The sequence below is a fragment of the Dendrobates tinctorius genome, unplaced genomic scaffold (genome assembly GCF_039654945.1).
Source record: "Dendrobates tinctorius isolate UK_male_01 unplaced genomic scaffold, ASM3965494v1 ptg000129l, whole genome shotgun sequence".
Taxonomy (NCBI): domain Eukaryota; kingdom Metazoa; phylum Chordata; class Amphibia; order Anura; family Dendrobatidae; genus Dendrobates; species Dendrobates tinctorius.
This window is the reverse complement of record NW_027361797.1, coordinates 43346183-43373336: the sequence shown is the minus strand read 5'-3', so window position 1 is coordinate 43373336 and position 27154 is coordinate 43346183. Positions and strand designations below refer to the sequence as shown.

Genomic DNA, 27154 nt, shown 5'->3' with positions numbered 1-27154 from the left:
TATGTTATACAACAATAAAAAAAAATGCTAATTTGTAATATAGCCAAAAGATACAGGGATTAGCAAAAATTTTTAGAAAGTGTTGTAGCCGTTGTTTTTGCATCCAAGAAGAAAGAGGACCCAAAGGTACTTTTAACCTGGAAGAGGACAGCAGTCCTATTAATGTCATGAGCACTTGGGGTAGGGATCTCATAACAGATTTTCCTTTACGGCCTGGACGCTTGAAGTCTTTGCCTTCCGAGGAATTCATCGTCTGATGGTTCCTTCCTCAATGATAAAATGTACAACCATTATAACAAATTCCATCTAAAGTTTTTATTACTTCACAGGTTTAGTTCTAATTCCTGGAACAACCCAACTTACAGCAAAGGATATTCTATACAGGCTTCAAACATCAGAAGCAAGGTGCATTATCACAAGCCAAGAACTGGCACCAACTGTAGACGCCATCTCATCCCAAACTCCATTACTAAAAACCAAAATGACCGTGTCCGGAAAGAGAGAAGGGTGGCTGAATTTTCAAGATCTCTATACGTATGTCCCTTTCTATTGGCTTGTAATGATAGTCACCAAGAATCATGTAATAAAACTCTATTTCCATTTATTTAAGGGCAGCTAGTGACAAGCACATGTGTGTGAGGACAAGGAGTACAGATCCAATGACCATTTACTTCACCAGTGGGACAACAGGTTCTCCAAAAATGGCAGAACATAGTCACTGCAGCTACGGGCTAGGACTGACTATAGCTGGAAAGTAAGTAAATATGGAAGACATTAGATAGTTGCTTAGGATTCTTCTCAACTACAAATCGGAGGTGTAGGTGAGACAACAACAGCACCAGGCACATCTATTAAGGGGTCAAGGTCAACAAGGCATGGGAAAGCTCAAGAAAATTGGAGCAAACATGTGATATGCTTTCAAAACACAGGACCTGGTCAAGCACGTTGTCTACTATGACTATGCTTGATGGCCCTCAAACACCTGAGGCTGGCCTAGAGGGATAATTTTCATATTTGTGCCACCGATCTTGTCGTTGTGAAGTTGTGTTTTGTTCTCCAACCTTTGTCTCATATGGTTGGCTTTGCGCACTATGTGTCTGACCCTTATGAAATGTATCAATAGGATGCCATTTACCCAGAGGCCAAAAAGTTCTCCGTTGGCCTCCACTGGGATGGTAGAACTTTGATTCTATTTAGGAAATAAATGTCTGAGATTGGGGAGTCTTCACAATTTATAACTCTTTAAGCATAGTCCATAAAGTTAAAGGGAAGGAAGGGATGATTTATATGTGCTCAAAGGGAGACTCCCAGCAGGATTGTGCACAGTTTCCTACAGACAGTGTCAGGTCGACGCCGCTATACTGATTACAATAATACCTTGGTTGATGAAATCCATCTTGTGGTTTAATCTTTATTTTCAGTTTTGAGTTAATGATATGCTCATGCCCCGGGGGCGGCCTGTTTAGGGTCATCATGTTGTGCTTTGCTTAAGGCCCCGTCTCACATAGCAAGACCGCTAGCGAGATCGCTGAAGCGTCACAGATTTTGTGACACAACCGTGATCTTGCCAGCGATCTCGCTACATGTGACACGCAGCAGCGACCGCCCCCCCGCTGGATATCGCTGGTCGTGCTCGAATGTCCTGGGCCATTTTTTTTTTTATCATCGGCGTCCCGCTGGCCAGCATGCATCGCTGTGTTTGACGCCGACGAGCAACCTCGTTGGCGATGCAGAACTCAGGGACGCAGGCTGGAATCGTTCAGAATAGGTCGTTATACGGATCGCTGGATTGTTGTTGAGTAGATCTGCCGGCTTGACAGCTCACTAGCGACCATTTAGCGACGCACCAGCGATCCTTACCAGGTCGTATCATTGTCGGGATCACTGGTGCGTCGCATAGTGTAACGGGACCCTTAGATATTCATCAGTATGTAATCTGACAGGTCACTGATCACTCACTGACTTGCCCCCTAGTTTACATAATGAATAATATATATCTTTGGGAAAAAAATAAAAAATTCATTTGAAAATGGCACCGGCCGCACATGCACAGTAGCAGCTGTCAGTGATCCCATAGCTGCTATTGAACAGGCCGCGGCTGCGCCATCTTGCTGGAGAAAAATTCATCCTCCAAGATGGCACCACCGGCGCCTGTGCAATAGCAGCTATGGGATCACTGACAGCTACTACTGTGCAGGTGCGCCGGCGCCATTTTCAAATGAATTTTTTTTGCAAGATATATATATATAATATTCATTACAGTGAAAGAAATAGGTATTTGATCCCTTGCTGATTTTATAAGTTTGCCCACTGACAAAGACATGAACAGTCCATAATTTTAAGGGTAGGTTAATTTTAACATTGAGAGATAGAATATCAAAAATAAAATCCAGAAAATCACATTGTATAAATTATATAAATTTATTTGCATTTTTCAGTGAGAAACAAGTATTTGATCCCCTACCAACCATTAAGAGTTCTGGCTCCTACAGACCAGTTAAGGCCCCGGTACACATAACGATGTCCCAGCGATCCCACCAACGTTCCGACATGGATGAGATTGCTGGGACATTGTTAGACAGACCTTCCAGCGATCAGGACCAGCGAGCAAGCTGGTTTCCAATGTAAACAGCGGGTATCTAAGAGCCGCGCCGCAGTTACCCGATATTTACGTTGGAAACCAGTTTCGCTGATCTCTCGCTGCCACACGCAGCGATGCGTGCTGGCCAGCGGGAGACCAACGATCAAAGAATGGCCCAGGACGATCCTGCACGAGCAGCGATACCCGGCGGGGGGGCGGTCGCTGATCTCCGTCGCATACAGCGATATCGCAGAAGAAAGATCGCTGTGGCGTCACAAAATCAGCAATCTCACTAGCGATCTCGCTGTGTGTGACGGGGCCCTTAGACGCTCCTAATCAACTCGTTACCTGCATTAAAGACAGCAGTCTTACATAGTCACTTTTATAAAAGACTCCTGTCCACAGACTCAATTAATCAGTCAGACTCTAACCTCTACAACATGGGCAACACCAAAGAGCTTTCTAAGGATGTCAGGGACAAGATCATAGACCCGCACAAAGCTGGAATGGGCTACAAAACCGTAAGTAACACGCTGGGTGAGAAGGAGACAACTGCTGGTGCAATAGTAAGAAAATGGAAGAAATACAAAATGACTGTCAATCGACATCGATCTGGAGCACCATGCAAATTCTCACCTCATGTGGTATCCTTCATCATGAGGAAGGTGAGAGGTCAGCCTAAAACTACACGAGGGGAACTTGTTAATGATCTCAAGGCAGCTGGGACCACAGTCACCAAGAAAACTATTGGTAACACATTACGCCATAGATTTAAAATCCTGCAGTGCCTGCAAGGTCCCCCTGCTCAAGAAGACACATGAGCAGGCCCGTCTGAAGTTTGCCAGTGAACACCTGGATGATACTGTGATTGGGAGAAGGTGCTGTGGTCAGAGGAGACAAAAATTTTGCTCTTTGGCATTAACTCAACTCGCCGTGTTTGGAGAAATGCTGCCTATGACCCAAAGAACACAATCCCCACCGTCAAGCATGGAGGTGGAAACATATTTTGGGGAGTTATCTCTGCTAAGGGCACAGGACTACTTTATCGCATCAATGGGAGAATGGATGGAGCCATGTACAGTAAAATCCTGAGTGACAACCTCCGTCCCTCCGCCAGGACATTAAAAATGGGTCGTGGCTGGGTCTTCCAGCAAGACAATGACCCAAAACATACAGCCAAGGCAACAAAAGGAGTGGCTCAAAAAGAAGCACATTAAGGTCATGGAGTGGCCTAGCCAGTCTCCAGACCTTATTCCCATAGAAAACTTATGGAGGGAGTTGAAGCTCTGAGTTGACAAGCGACTGCCTCAAAATATTAATGATTTAGAGATGATCTGCAAAGAGGAGTGGACCAAAATTCCTCTTGACATGTGTGCAAACCTCATCAACTACAAAAACTTCTGACTGCTGTGCTTGCCAACAAGGGTTTTGCTACCAAATATTAAGGCTTGTTTGTCAGAGGGATCAAATACTTATTTCTCCCTGCAAAATGCAAATAAATTTATACAAATTATAAAACGTGATTTTTTGAATTTTAGTTTTGATTTTCTATCTCTCAATGTTAAAATTAACCTACGCTTAACATTATAGAGTGTTCAGGTCTTTGTCAGTGGGCAAACTTACAAAATCAGCAAGGGATCAAATACTTAATTCCTTCATTGTATGTAAACTAGGGGGCAGGTCAGTGAGAGATCATTGTCTGGTCACAAGCCATACACATGAATACCTAATCAGAGCACCACATGAAGACCCCCCCCACAGGTCACCCCGGAGCATGAGCATATCATTAACTCAAAACTGAAAATAAAGAAGAATCAACAACCACAAGACGGATTTAATCACCAGATATCATGCTAATCAGTATAACGGTGCCGCCTGACACTGTCTGTAGATTACTGTGCACAATCCTGCTGACAGGTTCCCATTAACTTTTATGTCTCTCACTAAAAGGTATGTAGATATAAAGTAACTGAGTGCCTCTCCCCCTCCATACAGGTATTGGTTGGACTTAACGCCATCGGACGTGTTTTGGAATTCATCAGACACGGGTTGGGTAAAGGCTGCATGGAGCAGTGTTTTTACTACTTGGATCCAAGGTTCATGTGTGTTTTCTCATTACATGCCCCGATTTGACCCAACTGCAACGTTGGAGGTAAGGTGAAAGTAAATGAAAATTGTACAGAGTAAGGGAAAAAAACAATCGCAAATAAAGCAAAGTGGCTGTACAGGATTGAAAGGTTGGGTAAGGCCAAATAGAACGACCTCCATTGCTTGTTGTTAATTATTACATGAAAAAAACACCCAGAACATTAACTTTTAAAAACTCAGCAGATTTGTAGTTTGACATTATGCCAGCAATGGTTTTTGGCCACATCCATATCTTTTAAAGAGAACCTGTCAGTAGTGTTTTTATTAGTTGTGAAAAGAAGCTTCTCTATCCAACAAAGCGATAGAAAAACAAAAATTCTTCCTTGTGACTTCATTAATGGGCAATAGTGATGAGCGAGCGTGCTTAAGTGTTCTCCGAGTGTCTTCGGAGTGCTCGAAAAATAGGTTCCAGTTCCTGCATGTCTCGTGGCTGTTAGACAATCCCAGCATGTGTTGCAGGTGTCTAACAAATGGGAATCCTGCCATCTTGGAAGAAATCAGTTTTGTCGTTCTTCTGTAATCAGCCGTTTTATACTAATGAGGCAGAAGTGCAGCAGGGCTGGATGTTGCACTTGGTCTCCTTCTGCCAGTCTGGATACTATTAGTCCTCCAGCCTTTAAGTAAAATACTCCAAGGAAATCTGAAATCATATAGGGAACATAGATCTCCTTTAAAAACAGATTTTTAATATTTTTATCCTTAAAAAACACCTAACCCAGTGTAAAAAGGTAAATAAACCAATTGATACAACACCAATAGTAGACCATTAACCTGCCTGCCAAGACCCTGCAATAAACCGATTATTTCTCCTTCCTAGCTGTGGAGGTTGGCACCCTAAGAAACGATTGTCGCCCCCACTCCACGTGGACTGTCCCTCTCTTCCATAATATAACCCTATCAATATAGCTGGGAAAACAATATAGTGACGGGTAGAAATGAGAAGGATAGAACCCTATAACACTCTATATATCATAGGTTGCTCTATGAGTCTGGCAGCACAAGAAAAAAACAAAACATCATAACTGTCCCAACACCATGCATAAATAGAGCTTTCAAAGTGGTAGTAAAAGCTGCCCGCACAATGGCCACTTGGCAGAGCCTCATATAGCAGCAGGGCAGTTTCTAGGGAATTTTGCCAACAGGGCGAACATCGAAAAAGCACCCCCCCCCCCCCGAACATTAACATGCTGAATACTTTAGATAAACGTGTCCTCATGTCACTGTTATTAGCGGCAACAGGTGTAGGTTGATAGGAGTAATAGTCCCAAAAGCCTCCACTTGCTGTCATTGTTCTCACCTTAATATAATGCTCATCACTCTCCCCTGCTCGAGCCGATCGCCGGCAGAGCAGGGGAGAATGATGAGAGCCATCTTCAGCACCCGCTGCCGGGGAACAGTGCTTACTGTAGCGCTTCTTCCCCGGCGGCCTCCTGTGTTGTACTGATGTGGCACACGGGCGGCACACTTGTGCCGCAAGTATTACACACTCAGTCACGGATATCTCCGGTACCAGAAATATCAGGACGTGTGAAACCAGCCGCACACACAGTGACTCACAAACCCTGCGCTATCAATCTGCAAATTGCAAAGATTGCAGTGTGTGAACAATGTATGTAAGACATCCATCTCTATTCTAGGAAACAATGGTTTTCATTTGGGATGATAACGTATGAGAATAACGAGAGTGGCTCCCGTCCTCACCGAACATCTGTGAGCCGGTAATGGTCCATCATCATCTATAGGAGCCAGCGCAGACTTCTGTGTGCAGCCTCCGACCCTCTCCTGTGCCATTACATCACTCACCCCCCACCAACCAGGACATGACAAGTGATATCAGCGAAGCCTCCCAAAATTACTGGGGCAGACACTGGGGTATATACACATCACTGGGGCAGACACTGGGGTATATACACATCACTGGGGCAGACACTGGGGTATATACACATCACTGGGGCCGGGACTGTGCATACAGTAACAGATGCTCCATGTCTGGACTCACCCAGATCCTGATGAGGGGAAGATGAAAGGCGGGAACGCAGAGCAGATTCCATAGACAAAACAGGCACAGAGCAGACTCCATAGAGACAACGGGACAGAGCACAAACTCCGCCCACAGAAAAACTTCCTTGCCGGAGTCAGACATGTGACACAGCAGGGGTTACAGGGAGAGTCGGCACCACGTTATCTGACAGGGGGGCCGCTCTGCCGCCCCGTCTTCAGGAAGCACTGCCGCATGAGGCAAATAGCTCAACTTGGCTCATGATAGGTGCGGCCCTGCAGGCGCCCCCTGGCGTGGGTGGCGCCCCGGGCGTGGGTGGCGCCCAGGGCGATCGCACCCCCTGTCCCCCCCTAAAAACGGCCCTGTATAGCAGCACTATGCAGATGCTGGATGCCATGATGACACTTGGCATGTGCCAAGTGTCATCATGGCATCTGCACTATCGTGTTTACCTCCTGATGAACCGTGACAATGGGGAAACGCATCAGGGTGTCCTCAACTCATGCCAAGTTATATTACAATTTCTGCATATTGCTGCTGTATGAGAAATGTCCTCTGTCTATGCTATAATGTTGCTGCATAGTGCTGCTATATGTTGTTTTCCCACCTATATTGATAGGGTTATATCAGGGAAGAGAGGGACAGTCCATGTTGAATGGGGGCGACAAACAGGGCCGGACTGGGACTAAAATTCAGCCCTGGCATTTGAAGTTACACAGGCCCACTAGTCACATGGTGACTATATAATATCTTTGTACACTTGTAGTTTACAAGAAGTGAGGAGATTAACACGACTATATAACATGTAGTCATAGCTGTGCTCAGTATTTCAGCTCAGTCCTATTTATTGCTTTTAGGTACAGTACTCCTCCCAAATCTCTGTCCCCTTTTGTATGCATGATTACAGAATTCCTGGCAGAACTGCTCTCTATTGGGCAACCAGACCCCCTGGTCATAGCTGCCCCTATCATACCTCCCAACTTTTGAAGAAGGGAAAGACGGACAAAGACTGCGGCGCGCGCAGCGCGGCGCTGCAAATTTTCGGCCACGCCCAGCCACACCCATTTCACAACTAGTCACACCCATGTCCACACCTAATCGCACCCATTTAGCACTGCTGATCACACTGACTGGCACTAAGGAAGAAAGAAAACAGAGAGAGAGAGAAAAAAGAAAACAGAGAGAGCGAGAAAGAAAGATTAGAGAGAGAAAGAAAGAACAGAGAAAGAAAAAGAGAGAAAGAAAAAGAGAGAAAGAAATAAAGAAAGATTCTATAAAGATACTATAGCAGCCCGGCTCCCATTGTAGTGCCCACCTGAGCCTCCCGGTGCAGGACCTATCATGATCCGCTCACATGGCCGACATCCCCGATTCCAAGGCGATCCTGCTGTCTGCGCTGTCGGAGGAGGACATGGTGATGGATCTGAGGCATTCCTGGTTCCGTCACAATCTCCTCAAGAAATTATCTCATTTCCGGTCAGCTTCCAGCACGTCACTTCAGGTGGAACGTCATGTGTGTGTTTTAAAATGCTCCTCGGGGCTCCGCCGTGTACTCCTGTGTCCGTGGGAAAAGCACGCTTTGTATGCTTTGTACACACTTGGCTCCTCTCCGTACATCCCGTACACATATGGCTCCACTCCATACACACACGGCTCCACTCCGTCCACCTCGTACACGTGTGGCTCCGCTCCGTACACCTCGTACACGCGCGGCTCCTCTCCGTACACGTCGTACACGCGCAGCTCCTCTCCGTACACCTCGTACACGCGCGGCTCCTCTCCGTACACCTCGTACACGCGCAGCTCCTCTCCGTACACCTCGTACATGCGGCTCCGCTCCGTACACCTCGCACACGCGCGGCTCCGCTCCGTACACCTCGTACACACGCGGCTCCGCTCCGTACACCTCGTGCACACACGGCTCCGCTCCGTACACCTCGTGCACACACGGCTCCGCTCCGTACACCTCGTGCACACACGGCTCCGCTCCGTACACCTCGTACACACGGCTCCGCTCCGTACACCTCGCACACACATGGCTCTGCTCCGTACATCTCGTACACACGGCTCCGCTCCGTACACCTCGTACACACGCGGCTCCGCTCCGTCCACCTCGTACACACAGGGCTCCTCTCCGTACACCTCTTACACACACGGCTCCGCTCCGTACACCTCGTACACACGGCTCCGCTCCGTACACCTCGTACACACACAGCTCTGCTACATCCACACTGTAAATCCTGACCCCACACATACTTACCTCAACCAGCACCATGACAACAGCAAAGCAGAGTCTTGCAGATGGTAGAGGAAAGGCTGAGCGCACAGGACCTGTGATGAGGTCACAGGAGGGGCGGAGTCAGGGGGTGACATGATCGGGGGTCTGGACAAAGGCTCCTGATCACGTGACCCCCCTGACTCCTCCCCTCCTGTGACCTCATCACAGGTCCTGCGAACAGAGCGAGCAGGCAAGCGAGTGCGACGCTGTGAGTGGCTGCGGGGGGGAGGGGGTCTCATGCTAAGGCGAGGATGGGGTGCGAGGGGGGCGTGGCGGCTTATCTCCCTGCAGTGCGGGAGGAACTTGAAACTATCACCCCCGTGCCCGCAGAGGGCCGGCGGCAGGAGCAACAGTGGCCGCAGCAGCTGGCAAGCGGCCCACGTGACAGCGGCCCAGCGGGAAAATGCCCGGTTGGTTATATTGCCAATCCGGGCCTGGCGACAAACAATCGTTTCTTAGGGTGCCAACCTCCACAGCTAGGAAGGAGAAATAATCGGTTTATTGCAGGGTCTTGGCAGGCAGGTTAATGGTCTACTATTGGTGTTGTATCAATTGGTTTATTTACCTTTTTACACTGGGTTAGGTGTTTCTTAGGATAAAAATATTAAAAATCTGTTTTTAAAGGAGATATATGTTCATTATACTATTAGTCCTCCGCCTTCCTCCGGACATAACTGACAGTTCCCTGCTTTTTCAGTGACCTGTCGCCCTCTGGACAAAACTTTGCACAGGCAATGCTTGTACCATTTTTACCATCATCCGTGTCTTCGTTTTAAGACCATCAGTGTGTCATCCATGTCTCCATTTTTACCAGTGTCATCTGTGTGTGTGTCTTTACCATCAGTATCATGTGTCTCCATTTTTACCATCAGTGTCACCCGTGTCTCCGTTTTTACCATCAGTATCATGTGTCTCCATTTTTACCATCAGTGTCACCCGTGTCTCCATTTTTACCATCAGTGTGTCATCCATGTCTCTGTTTTTACCATCAGTGTCTTCATTTTTACCATCAGTGTGTCATCCGTTTCTCCATTTTTACCATCAGTGTGTCACCCGTGTGTCCAGAAAAACACACGGGGGCACAACTGACATTTAAAGAGGGATCCAAACCAGACCTATACTCAAATAGCATATGGAAAAAGAAGAGGGGATCGCCTGAGGCATAATTTAGCAAAAGTATATAACTTTAATCTTTGTTATGACACAAAAAACGAACACACAAAAAGTTAAAAACATTAAAATACGTCACTCATGTGACATGCAAGAATCAATAGGCTCATAATAGAACCAAACTCCCATAGCAAAACCCTCCACAAATGATGATTTTATAGAGAAACCCTATGTCCATATAAATAGCATACCATAATACCGAATACAACCATAAAGTATATAGAAAAACACTATACAAATTTAATTGTTGGTTCAAATGGATGCACCGAAATTATAAATATAAAGGCTGAAAAGGACAGCACAAACGTCATGGTCATACATTGCATATGGTGCATACATATATAAAAGGTTATTTAAAGAATGTAACCACAAGAGAGTTCTCCAGATGAGCTATACATCGAGGTCCAAAGCGAAGCTTGGATAGCAAGTCAGCAAGGTGGTGATTAATAGAGTTATAAAGGTTCACTTTCTTATAAACACCTCACACATGCCAAACGGTACTGGGCATGCAGGACTGAGTCATAGAGGCTAAAATAGCCACCCATAAGAAAATAAAGAGTGACCCTGTATGATCAATACAACAAACCCCTGTATAAATAGAATGGTGTCTGAGAGGACGGAAACCTTCCTATAGACTCCTTATAATGCCTGATCTTGCTGAACCTGCAGGGTTAAGTAATACAGACTAAAATAGCCACCTATGCAAAATATAAAGCATGACCCTAACTTATCCGTGCAAAAAGCCCATATATCAAGTGGAGTGGAGCCTGAGAGAGCAGAGACCCGACGCGTGTCGCCACTGGTTGTGGCTTCGTCAGGGGTACCATCTGCCTGTCATTTGTGTCATTAAATATAGTTAATTAATAATAGGGCGCAGCTGCATTACCGCTTACCAGGGAAACGTTGATAGACAGACGGAGTGTGGTCAATTGCGGCAGTAAGTGGTCCATGTCGTAGATGGATTCAGTTCAGTGCGCAAGCGCCGGCATCTGCAACCCGGAAATAAAACACTCAGCATACAATCAAAGGGTCACAACAAATGGACCCACCAGCTAGTAATGGCAAATACTGCGGCCATCCAGAGATCTGCCCATTGCGCATGCGTCAAGAAACGGCCATGACTGGCCTTTATCTAAGATGTATTCAATCCACTGCGCAAGCGCTGGCATTTACAACCCGGGAACAAATGAACCGGTATAGAAAAGGGTCATAACAATTAGACCCATTGCGCATGTGCAAAGTACAGTACTAGCTATTGATGGCAAATACTAAGGGCATATAGAAATCTGCCTACTGCGCATGCGTTAATGATAACAAGCTGGAGAATATAAACCTAATGATAGAACGGCGCTAATGCGCTATTATTCAGCACAAAGCCAGCGATACATACAAATAACATGTTTCAATACCTTGAATCAATAATGAATTTAATCAAATGCACAAGTGCTGACATCCATAAAGTTGGAGACACATGACCCAGTATAAAGTCAAAAAACCATAATAAACAATTCCATCATACGGGCGCAAAAATGGCAACTGCACCTGTTATCTGAGACAGTGCAGATTTTAATCACACTGTGTGTTTGCCACTATCAAGAAACCCAGAATTGTATAACTAAGTATGTAATTGATGGCCACCACGATCAAACCGACTGCGCAGGCGCCCAATACTAGCCAACAAAAATCATTTATTTTGCTATAAATCGTAACGTCATTATAGGAGCTCGCTACAATGACATTAGTATCCATGATTATAAGGTAGTCAGATCGATATACCGCCATAGTGGCTAGTGTTATGGTGATTAACACAGGCACCTATATTAACCCCGAGACGTTAGAAGTACTTTGATTAAAGGTTGGTGGCGATGATTCACTTTTTATATTTTTACCCTCAGTGTGTTATCCGTGTGTCCGTTTTTACCATCAGTGTGTCATCTGTGTCTCCGTTTTTACCATCAGTGTGTCACCCGTGTCTCCATTTTTACCATCAGTGTCACCCGTGTGTCAGTTTTTACCATCAGTGTCACCCTTGTCTCCATTTTTACCGTCAGCGTTTTATCAGTGTCACCCGTGTCTCCATTTTTACCATCAGTGTCATCCATGTCTTCGTTTTTACCATCAGTGTCTCATCCGTGTGTCCATTTTTACCATCAGTGTGTCACCCGTGTCTCCATTTTTACCATCAGTGTCACCCGTGTCTCCATTTTTACCGTTAGCAGCTCCATTTTTACCATCAGTGTCTTGTCTCCATTTTTACCATCAGTGTGTCACCCGTGTGTCCGTTTTTACCATCAGTGTCATCCGTGTCTCCATTTTTACCATCAGTGTCACCCGTGTCTCCGTTTTTACCATCAGTGTGTCACCCGTGTCTCCATTTTTACCATCAGTGTCACCCGTGTGTCAGTTTTTACCATCAGTGTCACCTGTGTCTCCATTTTTACCGTCAGCGTTTTATCAGTGGCTCCATTTTTACCATCAGTGTCACCCGTGTCTCCATTTTTACCATCAGTGTCATCCATGTCTTCGTTTTTACCATCAGTGTCTCATCCGTGTGTCCATTTTTACCATCAGTGTGTCACCCGTGTCTCCATTTTTACCATCAGTGTCACCCGTGTGTCAGTTTTTACCATCAGTGTCACCCGTGTCTCCTTTTTTACCGTCAGCGTTTTATCAGTGGCTCCATTTTTACCATCAGTGTCACCCGTGTCTCCATTTTTACCATCAGTGTGTCACCCGTGTGTCCGTTTTTACCATCAGTGTCACCCGTGTCTCCATTTTTACCATCAGTGTCACCCGTGTCTCCATTTTTACCGTTAGCGGCTCCATTTTTACCATCAGTGTCACCCGTGTCTCCATTTTTACCATCAGTGTGTCACCCGTGTCTCCATTTTTACCATCAGTGTCACCCTTGTCTCCATTTTTACCATCAGTGTCTTGTCTCCATTTTTACCATCAGTGTGTCACCCGTGTGTCCGTTTTTACCATCAGTGTCATCCGTGTCTCCATTTTTACCATCAGTGTCACCAGTGTGTCCGTTTTTACCATCAGTGTCACCCGTGTCTCCATTTTTACCATCAGTGTCACCCGTGTCTCCATTTTTACCGTCAGCGTTTTAGCAGTGGCTCCATTTTTACCATCAGTGTCACCCGTGTCTCCATTTTTACCATCATTGTGTCACCCGTGTGTCCGTTTTTACCATCAGTGTCACCCGTGTCTCCATTTTTACCGTCAGCGTTTTATCAGTGGCTCCATTTTTACCATCAGTGTCACCCGTGTCTCCATTTTTACCATCAGTGTGTCACCCGTGTGTCCGTTTTTACCATCAGTGTCACCCGTGTCTCCATTTTTACCATCAGTGTCACCCGTGTCTCCATTTTTACCGTTAGCGGCTCCATTTTTACCATCAGTGTCACCTGTGTCTCCATTTTTACCATCAGTGTGTCACCCGTGTCTCCATTTTTACCATCAGTGTCACCCGTGTCTCCATTTTTACCGTTAGCGGCTCCATTTTTACCATCAGTGTCTTGTCTCCATTTTTACCATCAGTGTGTCACCCGTGTGTCCGTTTTTACCATCAGTGTCATCCGTGTCTCCATTTTTACCATCAGTGTCACCCGTGTCTCCGTTTTTACCATCAGTGTGTCACCCGTGTCTCCATTTTTACCATCAGTGTCACCCGTGTGTCAGTTTTTACCATCAGTGTCACCTGTGTCTCCATTTTTACCGTCAGCGTTTCATCAGTGGCTCCATTTTTACCATCAGTGTCACCCGTGTCTCCATTTTTACCATCAGTGTCATCCATGTCTTCGTTTTTACCATCAGTGTCTCATCCGTGTGTCCATTTTTACCATCAGTGTGTCACCCGTGTCTCCATTTTTACCATCAGTGTCACCCGTGTGTCAGTTTTTACCATCAGTGTCACCCGTGTCTCCTTTTTTACCGTCAGCGTTTTATCAGTGGCTCCATTTTTACCATCAGTGTCACCCGTGTCTCCATTTTTACCATCAGTGTGTCACCCGTGTCTCCATTTTTACCATCAGTGTCACCCGTGTCTCCATTTTTACCGTTAGCGGCTCCATTTTTACCATCAGTGTCTTGTCTCCATTTTTACCATCAGTGTGTCACCCGTGTGTCCGTTTTTACCATCAGTGTCATCCGTGTCTCCATTTTTACCATCAGTGTCACCCGTGTGTCCGTTTTTACCATCAGTGTCACCCGTGTCTCCATTTTTACCATCAGTGTCACCCGTGTCTCCATTTTTACCGTCAGCGTTTTAGCAGTGGCTCCATTTTTACCATCAGTGTCACCCGTGTCTCCATTTTTACCATCATTGTGTCACCCGTGTGTCCGTTTTTACCATCAGTGTCACCCGTGTCTCCATTTTTACCGTCAGCGTTTTATCAGTGGCTCCATTTTTACCATCAGTATCACCCGTGTCTCCATTTTTACCATCAGTGTCATCCGTGTCACCATTTTTACCGTCAGCGTTTTATCAGTGTCTCCATTTTTACCATGTCACCTGTGTTTTTGGTATGGATAAAGAAATAAATTACAAAGCTTCTCAAATACTTTGCAATATGAGACATGGATGTACACTGATGCCATCTAAGTGCAGTACGTATTTTTCATGGACCCATAGATTTGTATTGGCCCTTGCAATCTGTGCTGCTGGAAAAAAAAACAGACATGTACCTGTCTGATTTGGACGGTCACGCGATCTATGTAAAAACATGGACATGTGCACAGCCCCGTAGGTTATAATGGGTACGTGTGGTATCCGTGAAAAAAAAAAAATCGGATTCCACCCGTACTGGAAACACAGACACGGGAAGGAGGGCTAAGGATAGTTCTATGTCCGGAACATTTCACGGCTTTTGCCTTGATGCCATATTTTTTGATGTACCTGGAACTTTTTAAGCTGCACTAATAAATTGGTGACGATTTATATCCAAATGGCTGGATATCTTAGTTTGCTTTGTTGAAAACTTCCATATATCATTGCAGAAAAACAGCAAAAATTATTGCTTTCCAAAAAGGTATTGAAGTGGCATTTTTCTTAAAAAAAAAAAAAAAAAAAAATTAAGATATCTATCTCACACACACATTTTAGCAGAGGAAAACCACTTGTTAAGAATACAGAATTTTATAGAGGTATTCTCATAAATTCTCCATTTAGAAATGTAGTAAAGTTCTTCTGATTAGCCATGTTGCTTAACCCATGTCCAGGGCATTGCACTGGCTTAGATATCTATGGTTACAACCACATATATACAGTATATAAGCAAGTTAGTGGTTGTAACCATGGTTACCTAAGCTACTACAATGCCCTGCACATGGTATAAGAGACATAGTGAATCAGAAGAACTATACATTTCTAATTGGAGGTACGTGCTATTATTACACTTACTGCATACTGGGATAGGACTGCGGAGATGGGAATACCTCTTTAATTTAGTGGAAATAACCTTTTTATATATAATCAGAAAATTGTAAACTAAAGGGTGAAAATATATTTACCCGTATATATTTAACAGTTTTCTTTTTTTTATGCAGACATTGGCCACCTACCCCGTCACTGTATTCTGCGCTCCTCCAACCGCCTATCGTATGCTGGTGTTATGCGACCTTGCAAGGTACGCACACCCGTACACTACAGGCATAAAGCGATTATTCGGGGGAGCCTCGGTGGGCCCTGATTCTCAGCTATTTCGTCCTTTCGAATGGACAGTTTCGGTCACACACACACAAAATAAGTGTTTCTATGTTTTTTTTTCTTTTACGTTTATTAACAATAGATTTTTGTTATATGTTTATAAAGCTACAAATTTAAGAGTCTAAAGCATTGTGTGAGCGGTGGAGAACCCCTCAATCCTCAAGTGATGGAACAATGGAAAGCGAACACGGGGATTGACATTTATGAAGGCTACGGTCAAACGGAGACTGTAAGTTATAACTTGACAATTCTTTTTCTTTTTGCAGCCAAGCACTTGGGCGTTTTTCATACTATTGGTCCAAGAGCTGATGGTACTATTCTGGCTGAAGAACAGAAACTCAGACTAACGCCGGGGTCACAATTACAAGTGTGATGCTAGAAACTCACGCAAGTCTCTCGCCTCGGGACCGGAGTGTGCAGCTGCATGTATTTCTATGCAGCCGCACACTCCAATCCCGAGTGCCGGGTATTGATGCACGAGTTTCTCGCGTCACACTCGCAAGTGTGACCCCCAGCCTTAGCCTTATTCAGATGTCCATGTATCGTGGACCGAGGTGCGGGAACTGGTCACGGGTCTGCTGTTCTTGACAGCTTTATAAGCTCTTGTATTCAGTGCCGTCTCCCTTCGTGGTTCCATACTGGAGCGCCTTTGCTGTTAAGAGTATATAATGTGTTTGAACATGTTTCATATAGAAAAAAAATATGCTTTACATGTGGGAAAGTGTCCATGCAGAATATCAGAGGCATGCGTCACGGAATAGCCGTCACACGCAAGTGTAAACGAGGCCTTATGGGATAAAACGCCACCGCTAATCACCGCCGTTACTATCTAGGTCCTGATATGTGGATCGTTTAAAGGAATGAAAATAAAACCAGGCTCTATGGGAAAGGCTTCTCCACCCTATGACGTCCAGGTATTTATGTCTCTAAGGTGGTATGAACATGGGACAACTGAAAGTTCTGCTCAAATCAGCAAATGTTAAAAAAAAAAAAAAAAAAAAAAAAATTCTTGAGACCTCTTCTTTTCAGAGCAGGTTCATACGGTACTCGATTTACTCATGTCACTCAGATCAAACTCTACTAGTGTCACCTTAGTCTGATCCAATTTTCATGCATGAGAGAATCACAGGACAGAGATGGAGAACTTAATTTTTCCATCTTCTCCATTGTCTGCGTTTACCATAATCGGACTGCACTCGGATGACATCCAAGAGCAAACCGATGTTTCCCAAGCTCTCTCTCATGCGTGAGAATTGGATGCACCCTCACCATGCTGCGATTGTTTTCTCATAACCAGAGTATATCCATTGACAGGAGATGGGTCTCCTTCAAAAAGTTTGCCCACACTTGCCGAAATCTTCGGCTTGTCGAATCTTAATGGTGTGTAATGCACACACAGTTCGGATGCAGCTTGGCTTCCTGGTTTGAATTGTCATCAAGTGACCGCAAGTGCTGACAAGAGCCTTGGCCTCGTCTTTCAATAGAATTCTCACTGGGCAAACACTGGAACTGCCGAGCAGAGCCAGATCCTAATGGTGTGTGCGTTACACACTGTTAGCAGTCGGTAAGCAGAATCGCTTGCTGAAGACTTTAACAGGAGTGGGAATTCCTTCTAAAGTAATTGGCGCCATGAAATTATAATTTCAGTTGGAATCAAAACTCATTTTGAGGGCGATGTGTATAAAATAGGGACAGTGCTTCCCCACAGTCCTGCCATGACGATGTGTTCTCTAATTTAGAGGCTGACGTCAGCTCTACAGCTTTTCACAAGCTGTTAATTCTACCCAACACGGGTGCCGTATTAGACGGTGAAATAGTTTTTTTCTTGCCGGTAATATTTTTTTACTAGCTGAGGAGCCCGGCGCTGCCTGGGCATAGTAACCAACTGTGGTTATAACAAATTATAATGATTATATTGCAGATAAAAACATTTCACATCAAATATTCAACACTACAGATTTGCAACACAAATTAGCTAAACGATTACCCAAGTATTGATAGTATTTTATTTTCAACTCATTCAAAAGCCTTTTGATAAACATGTGTATCTAATCCTATTGTGTGTTACTGACTGCTCAGCTGTGTGATACTGTCTGCTGAGCCGTGTATCTAACCCTATCCTGTGTGATACTGACTGCTGAGCCGTCTATCTAACCCTATCCTGTGTGATACTGTCTGCTGAGCCGTGTATCTAACCCTATCCTGTGTGATACTGTCTGCTGAGCCGTGTATCTAACCCTATCCTGTGTGATACTGACTGCTGAGCCGTGTATCTAACTCTATCCTGTGTGATACTGTCTGCTGAGCCATGTATCTAACCCTATCCTGTGTGATACTGTCTGCTGAGCTGTGTATCTAATCCTATCCTGTGTGATACTGTCTGCTGAGCCGTGTATCTAATCCTATCCTGTGTGATACTGACTGCTGAGCTGTGTATCTAATCCTATCCTGTGTGATACTCACTGCTGAGCCGTGTATCTAATCCTATCCTGTGTGATACTCACTGCTGAGCCGTGTAGCTAATCCTATCCTGTGTGATACTGACTGCTGAGCCGTGTATCTAATCCTATCCTGTGTGATAGTGACTGCTGAGCTGTGTATCTAATCCTATTGTGTGTTACTGACTGCTCAGCTGTGTATCTAATCCTATCCTGTGTGATACTGTCTGCTGAGCCATGTATTCTAATCCTATCCTGTATGATACTGACTGCTGAGCCATGTATCTAATCCTATCCTCTGTGATACTGACTGCTGAGCCGTGTATCTAATCCTATCCTGTGTGATACTGACTGCTGAGCCGTGTATCTAATCCTATCCTGTGTGATACTGACTGCTGAGCTGTGTATCTAATCCTATCCTGTGTGATACTGTCTGCTGAGCCGTGTATCTATTCCTATCCTGTGTGATACTGACTGCTGAGCCGTGTATCTAATCCTATCCTGTGTGATACTGGGCTCCCCCTGCAGTCTGTGTCAGAGGGTGGTCTGTGTTGGCATGGTAATAAATTGTGTTATTTCCAGCTTTACAGAAGGACGATAACACCATAGAAATAAGAATAATAGGCCAAATTGTTTGGTGAATTGGAACGCACGGGGTTAAAATTTCCCCTCACAACATAGCCTATGACGCTCTCGGGGTCCAGACGTGTGACAGTGCAAAATTGTGGCTGTAGCTGCGACGGTGCAGATGCGAATCCCGGACATACACACATTCAGCTATATATATATATATATATATATATATATATATATATATATATATATATATATATATTAGATTATCTCTTTAGTATTGTATGTGTATATACATTTTATCATTCCAGGTAGTTGATGCTGATGGCAACGTATTACCCCCAAATCAGGAAGGTGAAATTGGAATCCGCATCGCACCGCAAAGACCTTTTTGTCTTTTTTCTCATTATACAGTAAGTTTAGCTTAAACTTGGCCATGTCTGCCATCCTAATGTTTTCTTTTTAAAGTCCCGGTCCATTTTAAATGAAAAATCTTTCAACTAGTTTTGATTGAAAATTTATTGTTGCGAGTCTACAGCTCCTGTGCAGACCTAGGTGTCTCCATCGTAACAGACTACAAAAAAGATATAATTAAGGAACTTCATTCCGAAATGTGTAAGATGTTAGGATACGTATTTTTTTTTTTTTTAAACATGGTCTAGGCACGTGATTTTTGGATAAAGAACAAGCGTTGATCCTGGCTGGCTTTTTCTCAGACTACAAATAACAACCTGGTCATTTGAGCCTGCAATCATACTCTCATTTTCCCCACTTTTTGCTAACTTACTTCTTAAAGCTGCTAAATGGAAGGGGAGAAGAAAAAAAAAAAAATAAAAAAAAAATAATAAGAATGGAAGCTCAGACTACACATGCTTTGTTCGTAGTCTGTTACCATGGAGATAGAATTGCAGTTTCCAAGCTGTTTTAAATCAAGACCATTTACTAAGTTACCACTGCATTGGAACAAAAAAAAAAAAAAAATTTTTTATATATATATACACTCACTGGCCACTTTATTAGGTACACCATGCTAGTAAGGGGTTGGACCCCCTTTTGCCTTCAGAACTGCCTCAATTCTTCGTGGCAGAGATTCAACAAGGTGCTGGAAGCATTCCTCAGAGATTTTGGACCATATTGACATGATGGCATCACACAGTTGGCGCAGATTTGTCGGCTGCACATCCCTGATGCGAATCTCCCGTTCCACCACATCCCAAAGATGCTCTATTGGATTGAGATCTGGTGACTGAGGAGGCCATTTGAGTACAGTAAACTCATTGTCATGTTCAAGAAACCAATCTGAGATGATTCGAGCTTTATGACATGGCGCATTATCCTGCTGAAAGTAGCCATCAGATGTTGGGTACATTGTGGTCATAAAGGGATGGACATGGTCAGCAACAATACTCAGGTAGGCTGTGGCGTTGCAACGATGCTCAATTGGTACCAAGGGGCCCAAAGAGTGCCCAGAAAAAATTCCCCACACCATGACACCACCACCACCAGCCTGAACCGTTGATACAAGGCAGGATGGATCCATGCTTTCATGTTGTTTACGCCAAATTCTGACCCTACCATCCGAATGTCGCAGCAGAAATCGAGACTCATCAGACCAGGCAACGTTTTTCCAATCTTCTACTGTCCAATTTCGATGAGCTTGTGCAAATTGTAGCCTCAGTTTCCTGTTCTTAGCTGAGAGGAGTGGTACCCAGTGTGGTCTTCTGCTGCTGTAGCCCATCTGCCTCAAAGTTCGACGCACTGTGCGTTCAGAGATGCTCTTCTGCCTACCTTGGTTGTAACGGGTGGCAATTTGAGTCACTGTTGCCTTTCTATCAGCTCGAACCAGTCTGCCCATTCTCCTCTGACCTCTGGCATCAACATGGCATTTCCGGCCACAGAACTGCCGCTCACTGGATTTTTTTTCTTTTTCGGACCATTCTCTGTAAACCCTAGAGATGGTTGTGCATGAAAATCCCAGTAGATCAGCAGTTTCTGAAATTCTCAGACCAGCCCTTCTGGCACCAACAATCATGCCACGTTCAAAGGCACTCAAATCACCTTTCTTCCCCATACTGATGCTCGGTTTGAACTGCAGGAGATTGTCTTGACCATGTCTACATGCCTAAATGCACTGAGTTGCCGCCATGTGATTGGCTGATTAGAAATTAAGTCTTAACACACAGTTGGACAGGTGTACCTAATAAAGTGGCCAGTGAGTGTATATATATATATATATATATATATATATATATATATATATATATATACACACACACACACACACACACACACACACACACACACACACATATACACACTTATTATAGTAGTGAAAGTGGGCCTGACTTTTAAAAAAGGTTTTTATAGTGATTAAAAAAATGTAATTAAGAATAAACTGTAAAAGGGACCTGCTTAAACTGCAATTTACAGCACACGATCTATTACATAACACAGTGATTTAGCCTATACAGATGTTTTATAAATCCATTAAAAAAAATAGGGCAGCCCGGAGAAAACTGCATCAAGCCAAAGAGGAGACTTTTATCTTACTGGAGACAAAGCTATAAAAGATGAAGATGGCTATTTCTTTTTCGTTGGAAGATCAGATGACGTAATTTTATCTTCGGGGTAAGTACAAGGTTTTAGCGTAATCTACCTCATTTTCTCAAAGCCGTAGAAAGTAAAAAGTGTGCTTCATTCAAATTAATACAACTCTGATTTAAAGGGGATTTCCTGGGATTTTTTGAAAAGTTAGGCAAGGGTAGGGTTATGTTACAAAATAGGGATGTCTTCATTACTTACCCATTGAATTCAATGCTCTAGTGTCGCCGCTCTGGTGGTCCCAGACTCTCATTCCGTGATGATGTGCCATCCAATAGCTAAGTGGCCACTGCAGCCAATCAATAGTCATGTGATTGATGGATGGAACATCATTGCAAGCAGATGGAAACCACCAGGGAGATTCAATTGTATTATGTTGTCTATTTTACAACAGGAGAGGTCCTTGGCCATAGTTGGGTTTTCATATGGACTTGATCTGATAGTGTAGGGAATAGTATTAAGTTACTTACCGGTAACTGTATTTTTCGGAAGACCGTGACAGCACCACAAGAGAGGGGATCCGCCCTTCAGGAACAGGAAATCTACAGATAAAAGGGCGGCACCTCTCCCACGCATCAGTTTGATTACATTGCTTGAGAGGACTACCATGGTTAATGGCACAAATAAATCTATACAAAATATATACAATTTTAACTCTAAACTAATCAACACATGTGAAAACTTATAAGAGGAAGAAGTGCACCCCCACACGTGAAGGGAGGGAACTAAGTGTGCTGTCATGGGCTTCGGAAAAATACAAGTAAATTAATACTTTATTTGTACTCGCATGACAGCACCACAAGAGAATTACAGAAATGTAAACTAACATGGGGAGGGACTACAGACTGCAGCACCCTTAAGGGCCTTTCACACATAGCGAGATCGCTAGCGTTATCGCTACACACCGATTGTGTGACACGTACCTGCGACCGGCCCCCCGCTGGATATCGCTGATCACGCTCGAATGTCCTGGGCCATTTTTTCCTCGTTGGTGTCCCACTGGCGCAGACTAGCGACGCATGAATGCAGGCGGAAGTTGTCATCATCGCTGTGGTGTGACAGGTAACAGCAACCGCTGACGGATCGCTTATCGCTGCTGGTGAGATCTGCCTGTTTTGCAGCTCACTAGCGACCATTTAGTGATGCACCAGCGATCCTGACCATGTCGTATCGTTGTTGGGATCGCTGGTGCATCGCTAAATGTAACGGGACCTTTAGCCCGAAGGTGAGATCTGAGGAGGCACCCATGTCAAACCGATAGTGATTAAATAAGATGGAAGGAGATGACCACATGGCCGCCTTACATATCTGGTCAATTGACACTCCAGATCTTTCTGTCCAAGATGACACCATGGCACGAGTGGAATGCGCCCTCTGATTCTGCGGAGCCGGACCCCCACCTGCTGTATAAGCCAGAGAGATAGCCTCCCTAATCCACCTTGTTAACTTGCATTTTCACTAAGCCCTTTCTTAGAACCTTGAAAGGATAAGAATAATGCATTATCCCTCTTCCAAGGATTAGTAGCCAAGATACATTCTAGTAGGCATTGTCTAATGTATGTAGTTTTTCTTCTTTAGGGTTAGGGAGAAAGGGAGAACTCTCTCTTGTGACCTGTGGAAGTGTGATGCCACTTTGGGCAAGTAAGCTGGGTCCGGTTTTAGGACTACCCTGTCATGTAAGAACTCTGTATAAGGGGGACGTCTGGAAAGTGCCTGAACAACACCTATTCTACTTGCAGATGTTATTGCTATCAAAAAGGCCGTTTTGAGGGATAGAATCTTAATCGAGGCAGAATCCAGGGGTTCAAACAAAGCCTCCGTCATAGCTGTAAGGACTAAGTTCAGATCCCATGGTATGCATTTATCTCTGTGTATGGGCCTAGATCTACCAGCAGCTTTAATAAATCTAGAAACCCAGTAGTTGTTAGTTAGCAATGACACAGGTAAACAGGGCTCCCAGGGCTGAAATCTGCACTTTGAGTACTCATGGAAAGCTGATGCGTGGGAGAGGTGCCGCCCTTTTATCTGTAGGTTTCCTGTTCCTGAAGGGCGGATCCTCGCTCTCGTAGTGCTGTCATGGGAGTCCGAATATAAAGGATTAGAATAGATAGATCACAGAGCCATAAAATCTTAATGTGCACGCAAAGCCTTTTTTCATGGTCTTTTTCAGATATCGCATCGGACCATTTGAAATAGAAAGTGCCCTAATAGAGCACCCGGCTGTGGCAGAATCTGCAGTGGTCAGCAGTCCAGACCCGATCAGAGGAGAGGTAACCCTTTACCCAACCCATCTACAATACAGCAAAGTTTCTGTTTTTTTTCAGGACTGAAACAATAAAAATAAACACAGAGAAGATAGGATGCTCATTTCCAACCTACGATCGAGAACATGTACTGTGCTGACCCAAAGGGGCTTGAAAGTTGCATACAGGAACTTCAACATCTCTCAAACAGTCCAAAAAGCAATAATACGAGGTTACCCTACAAATAAAGTAATCCTACACTTGAAATGGATGTTAAAACGTTACACTGGTTCATAAAATCTTTAAAAACCTCCATTTATATGGACAAAAATGCACCGACATGGTGGCCAAAACACCACAGGTCTATATAGATCTAGGTCTTGTCCTCTGCACCGTGTATCGTTCGCTGGTCTGTAGATGCTGGAATAATGAATTCAGCATGTCAATATGAGAAGGGTCCTGTAGTGGTCAATAGGTACTGGAGATTGATCCAGCACATTGTTTTCTATGCCCATCCATTAAAGGGGCTTTGTCCTCCTGGCTTGGGGTATAAGTCTGCAGTCACTCTATGTGACTGCAGTTAAGTTTTTTTTGTTTTTTTTTATATTTAATAATCAAATACTTTTAGGGATATGTGTTGCATGTTTGATATTAAATGAGTCTTCCTGTGGTGGGCAGAGTACCCTAAATCTACATCATTGTGTCTTATACCTAATAAGTATGTTTAATGTGCAGGTGGTGAAAGCTTTTGTGGTCTTGTCCCCTACATACACTGTACATGACCAGGAGACACTGACTAAAGAACTACAAGAACATGTAAAGAAGGTGACCGCCCCGTACAAGTACCCGAGGAAGGTAGGTAACTCCATGACACCATCACCGTCACTCGAGAAGCTGCTGAAACTTGTCCTGAATTATTCAGATTGAATTTGTACAACTAGTCCTCCATAACCATATGAGGGGCACAAGAAGAGATCCCACAATGATAATAGAATTAAAAAAGTAAATATTTGATTGAAAAAAACATCTAAAAACAGTATAGACAAAAGCAAGATAGCCATGACAGGGGACACCGAGCTAAAATGAATAGGCTATAACATCATATAAATGTAATCATATGCAGCATAATACATCCCATGTAAAAAGCAATATAGGGATCCTACTTAGAATAATCCCCTAGCAAGGTAGCTAAAATGGACAAGCTAAAACAATGATACTGCATAAATTATGCGTACCAGCATATGTAAACAAAGCCCTAGTAGTGCTAACAAGTCGTACAATGAATAGGCCCCATTGCTATGTAAAGCATCCAAATCCGTTAATAAATGTCAATGCAACAAATAGAAAGTGCAAGGAAGGAGCCTCATAAATATCTACCTGTGGCACTGCGTCTCCCCTCACCCCGATGCGCGTTTTACCGCCATCATCTTCTTTTTTTTTTTTTTTTAATTCTATTATCATTGTGGGATCTCTCCTTGTGCCCCTCATATGGTTATGGGGGACTAGTTGTATAATATGATTGAAGTGCCCTAATTTACATATCTGGACTCTTTGTTGATATATAGATTGAATTTGTTCAACAATTGCCAAAAACAGTCAGCGGGAAGATTCGGAGAAATGAGCTGAGAAATAAGGAATGGGGTAAAGCCTGAAGACCAGTATCCACGAGCAGAGCTTACCATTACTAGTGTAGATACCATAGTCACTTCAAAAATCCTGACTCCACCTGTATGTGACCATCCTGACAACTCATGTGCACATGAACACCAGGATACTCAAGTTTTTCTTTTTTGTTTTGGCTTTTTAGAATCAATAAATTGTTGAGAATATCTATAGACTTAAAAAAAACAAAAAAAACAAAAACATTTCTTTCTTTATGGATGAAATATTTACAGTCCAAGGATGCATGGAAGCTGGAGTACAGATGACGTGTGACCCAACAGTCTATGCTGTGACCTGTCGAGCCGATTGGATATAGACATCCTTCATTAAAGGACTGTCCCATAAACAACATATAAAACCAATCCATAGGATAGATTATAAATGTATGATTGTTAGTGGTAATGGCTGCGGAAACCTCCACTGAACTGAAGAATGAATGGCGCAGTAGTGAGCAGATGCAACCATGGCTTCTGTAGAGAATGAATACAGCCGTGGAGGAGGGTGGATTAGACCAGAAGCGATATTTAGGGTGTGTGCACATGCTGCGGATTGGGGTGCGGATTTGGCAGCGTGGATTTTGTAAAATCCGCAGGTAAATCTGCAGGTCGGTTTTACCTGCGGATTGGCCAGCGGTTTTGCCCTGCGGTTTATCATCTCCACAATGGAGGAGATGGCAAACCGCAGCGGAATCTGCAGAAAGAATTGACATGTCAATTCTTTCTGCGGTTTAGAGACCGCAGGAAAACCACGTGGAAAAATCCGCACTGTCTGCACTGCGGATTTCAATATCCATAGGATATTATGGTACTGTACAACGCAGCAAAAACTGCCGCGGATCCGCAGCGGCAAAATCCGCAGCGGAACTGCAGCAGAATCCGCAGCGTGTGCACACACCCTTAGAGTTGGTGCAAATCTATTTGTAGGACCTGATCCATCACGCATGTCAGAGATCTGTGGCAGCTGGATGGGAACCCTCGAAAATCTCGTCTAATCGGCCTCCACGTAGTTCTTTTGATTAGCTAGCCTGGCGCAGCATCACACTGACATTTCACCAGGCTGGCTGATCAGAAGGAGACATAGATGCCGTCAGGTAAAAGGTGGCTCTCCGTGCTGATCACATAACAGAAAGAATGGAGGTGCCCTATCCCTCATCCTAGGCAAAGAAAACCAAAGCGCTATAACTGAGCAAGAGCGCACAGAGACCAGGGGACGCCAATAGTTGGGATATTTGATTCATACAATATAATTTTCTTAATAGCACTGATGATAGATTAATTTTAAAGGGAGTCTGTCACCAGTTTTTTTCCACCTAATATGAGAGCAGCATGAGGTAGGGACAGAGACCCTAATTCCAGCGATGTGTCACAAAAGGCCTGCTTGCTGTATTTTTCATAAAATCATAGTTTTATCAGCAGGAGATCATTAGAAGAATAACAAACCTGCAGCCAGGTAGTCCTCCATATTCATGAGATCTATATAACCCCGCCCCATCAATGATTGGCAGCTTTCTCCTATGCACAGCGTACACAGAAAGCTGCCAATCAGTGGTGTGCTTGGGGTTATACAGAACTCAGCATTCAGAGAACTGCTAGATCTGCAGCAGAGAAAACAGTGGATTTTATCAAAACTGCAGCAAGCAGCCCACTAAGTGACATCACTGGAATCAGGGTCTCTGCCCCTACATCATGCTACTCTTAGAAGGGGGATCAAAAACCTGGTGACAGAACGCCTTTAATTCTTGGTCAGGA

At 44.2% G+C, this 27154-nt stretch overlaps 1 protein-coding gene across 1 annotated transcript in view; it reads left to right on the top strand.

The window, feature by feature from the left end:
- Window positions 1-27120, top strand: part of LOC141047759 (acyl-coenzyme A synthetase ACSM3, mitochondrial-like) — a 28412-nt gene extending 1292 nt beyond the window's left edge. Inside the window, exons 4-14 of the mRNA XM_073543035.1 lie at window positions 330-534; window positions 611-754; window positions 4577-4733; window positions 15730-15809; window positions 15995-16118; window positions 16723-16803; window positions 19212-19313; window positions 21401-21528; window positions 23672-23771; window positions 24480-24599; window positions 25310-27120. Coding sequence (XP_073399136.1) covers window positions 330-534; window positions 611-754; window positions 4577-4733; window positions 15730-15809; window positions 15995-16118; window positions 16723-16803; window positions 19212-19313; window positions 21401-21528; window positions 23672-23771; window positions 24480-24599; window positions 25310-25396 — 1328 coding nt within the window. The 3' untranslated portion in view covers window positions 25397-27120. The remainder of the gene's footprint in view (window positions 1-329; window positions 535-610; window positions 755-4576; window positions 4734-15729; window positions 15810-15994; window positions 16119-16722; window positions 16804-19211; window positions 19314-21400; window positions 21529-23671; window positions 23772-24479; window positions 24600-25309) is intronic.
- Window positions 27121-27154: the final 34 nt, after the last annotated feature.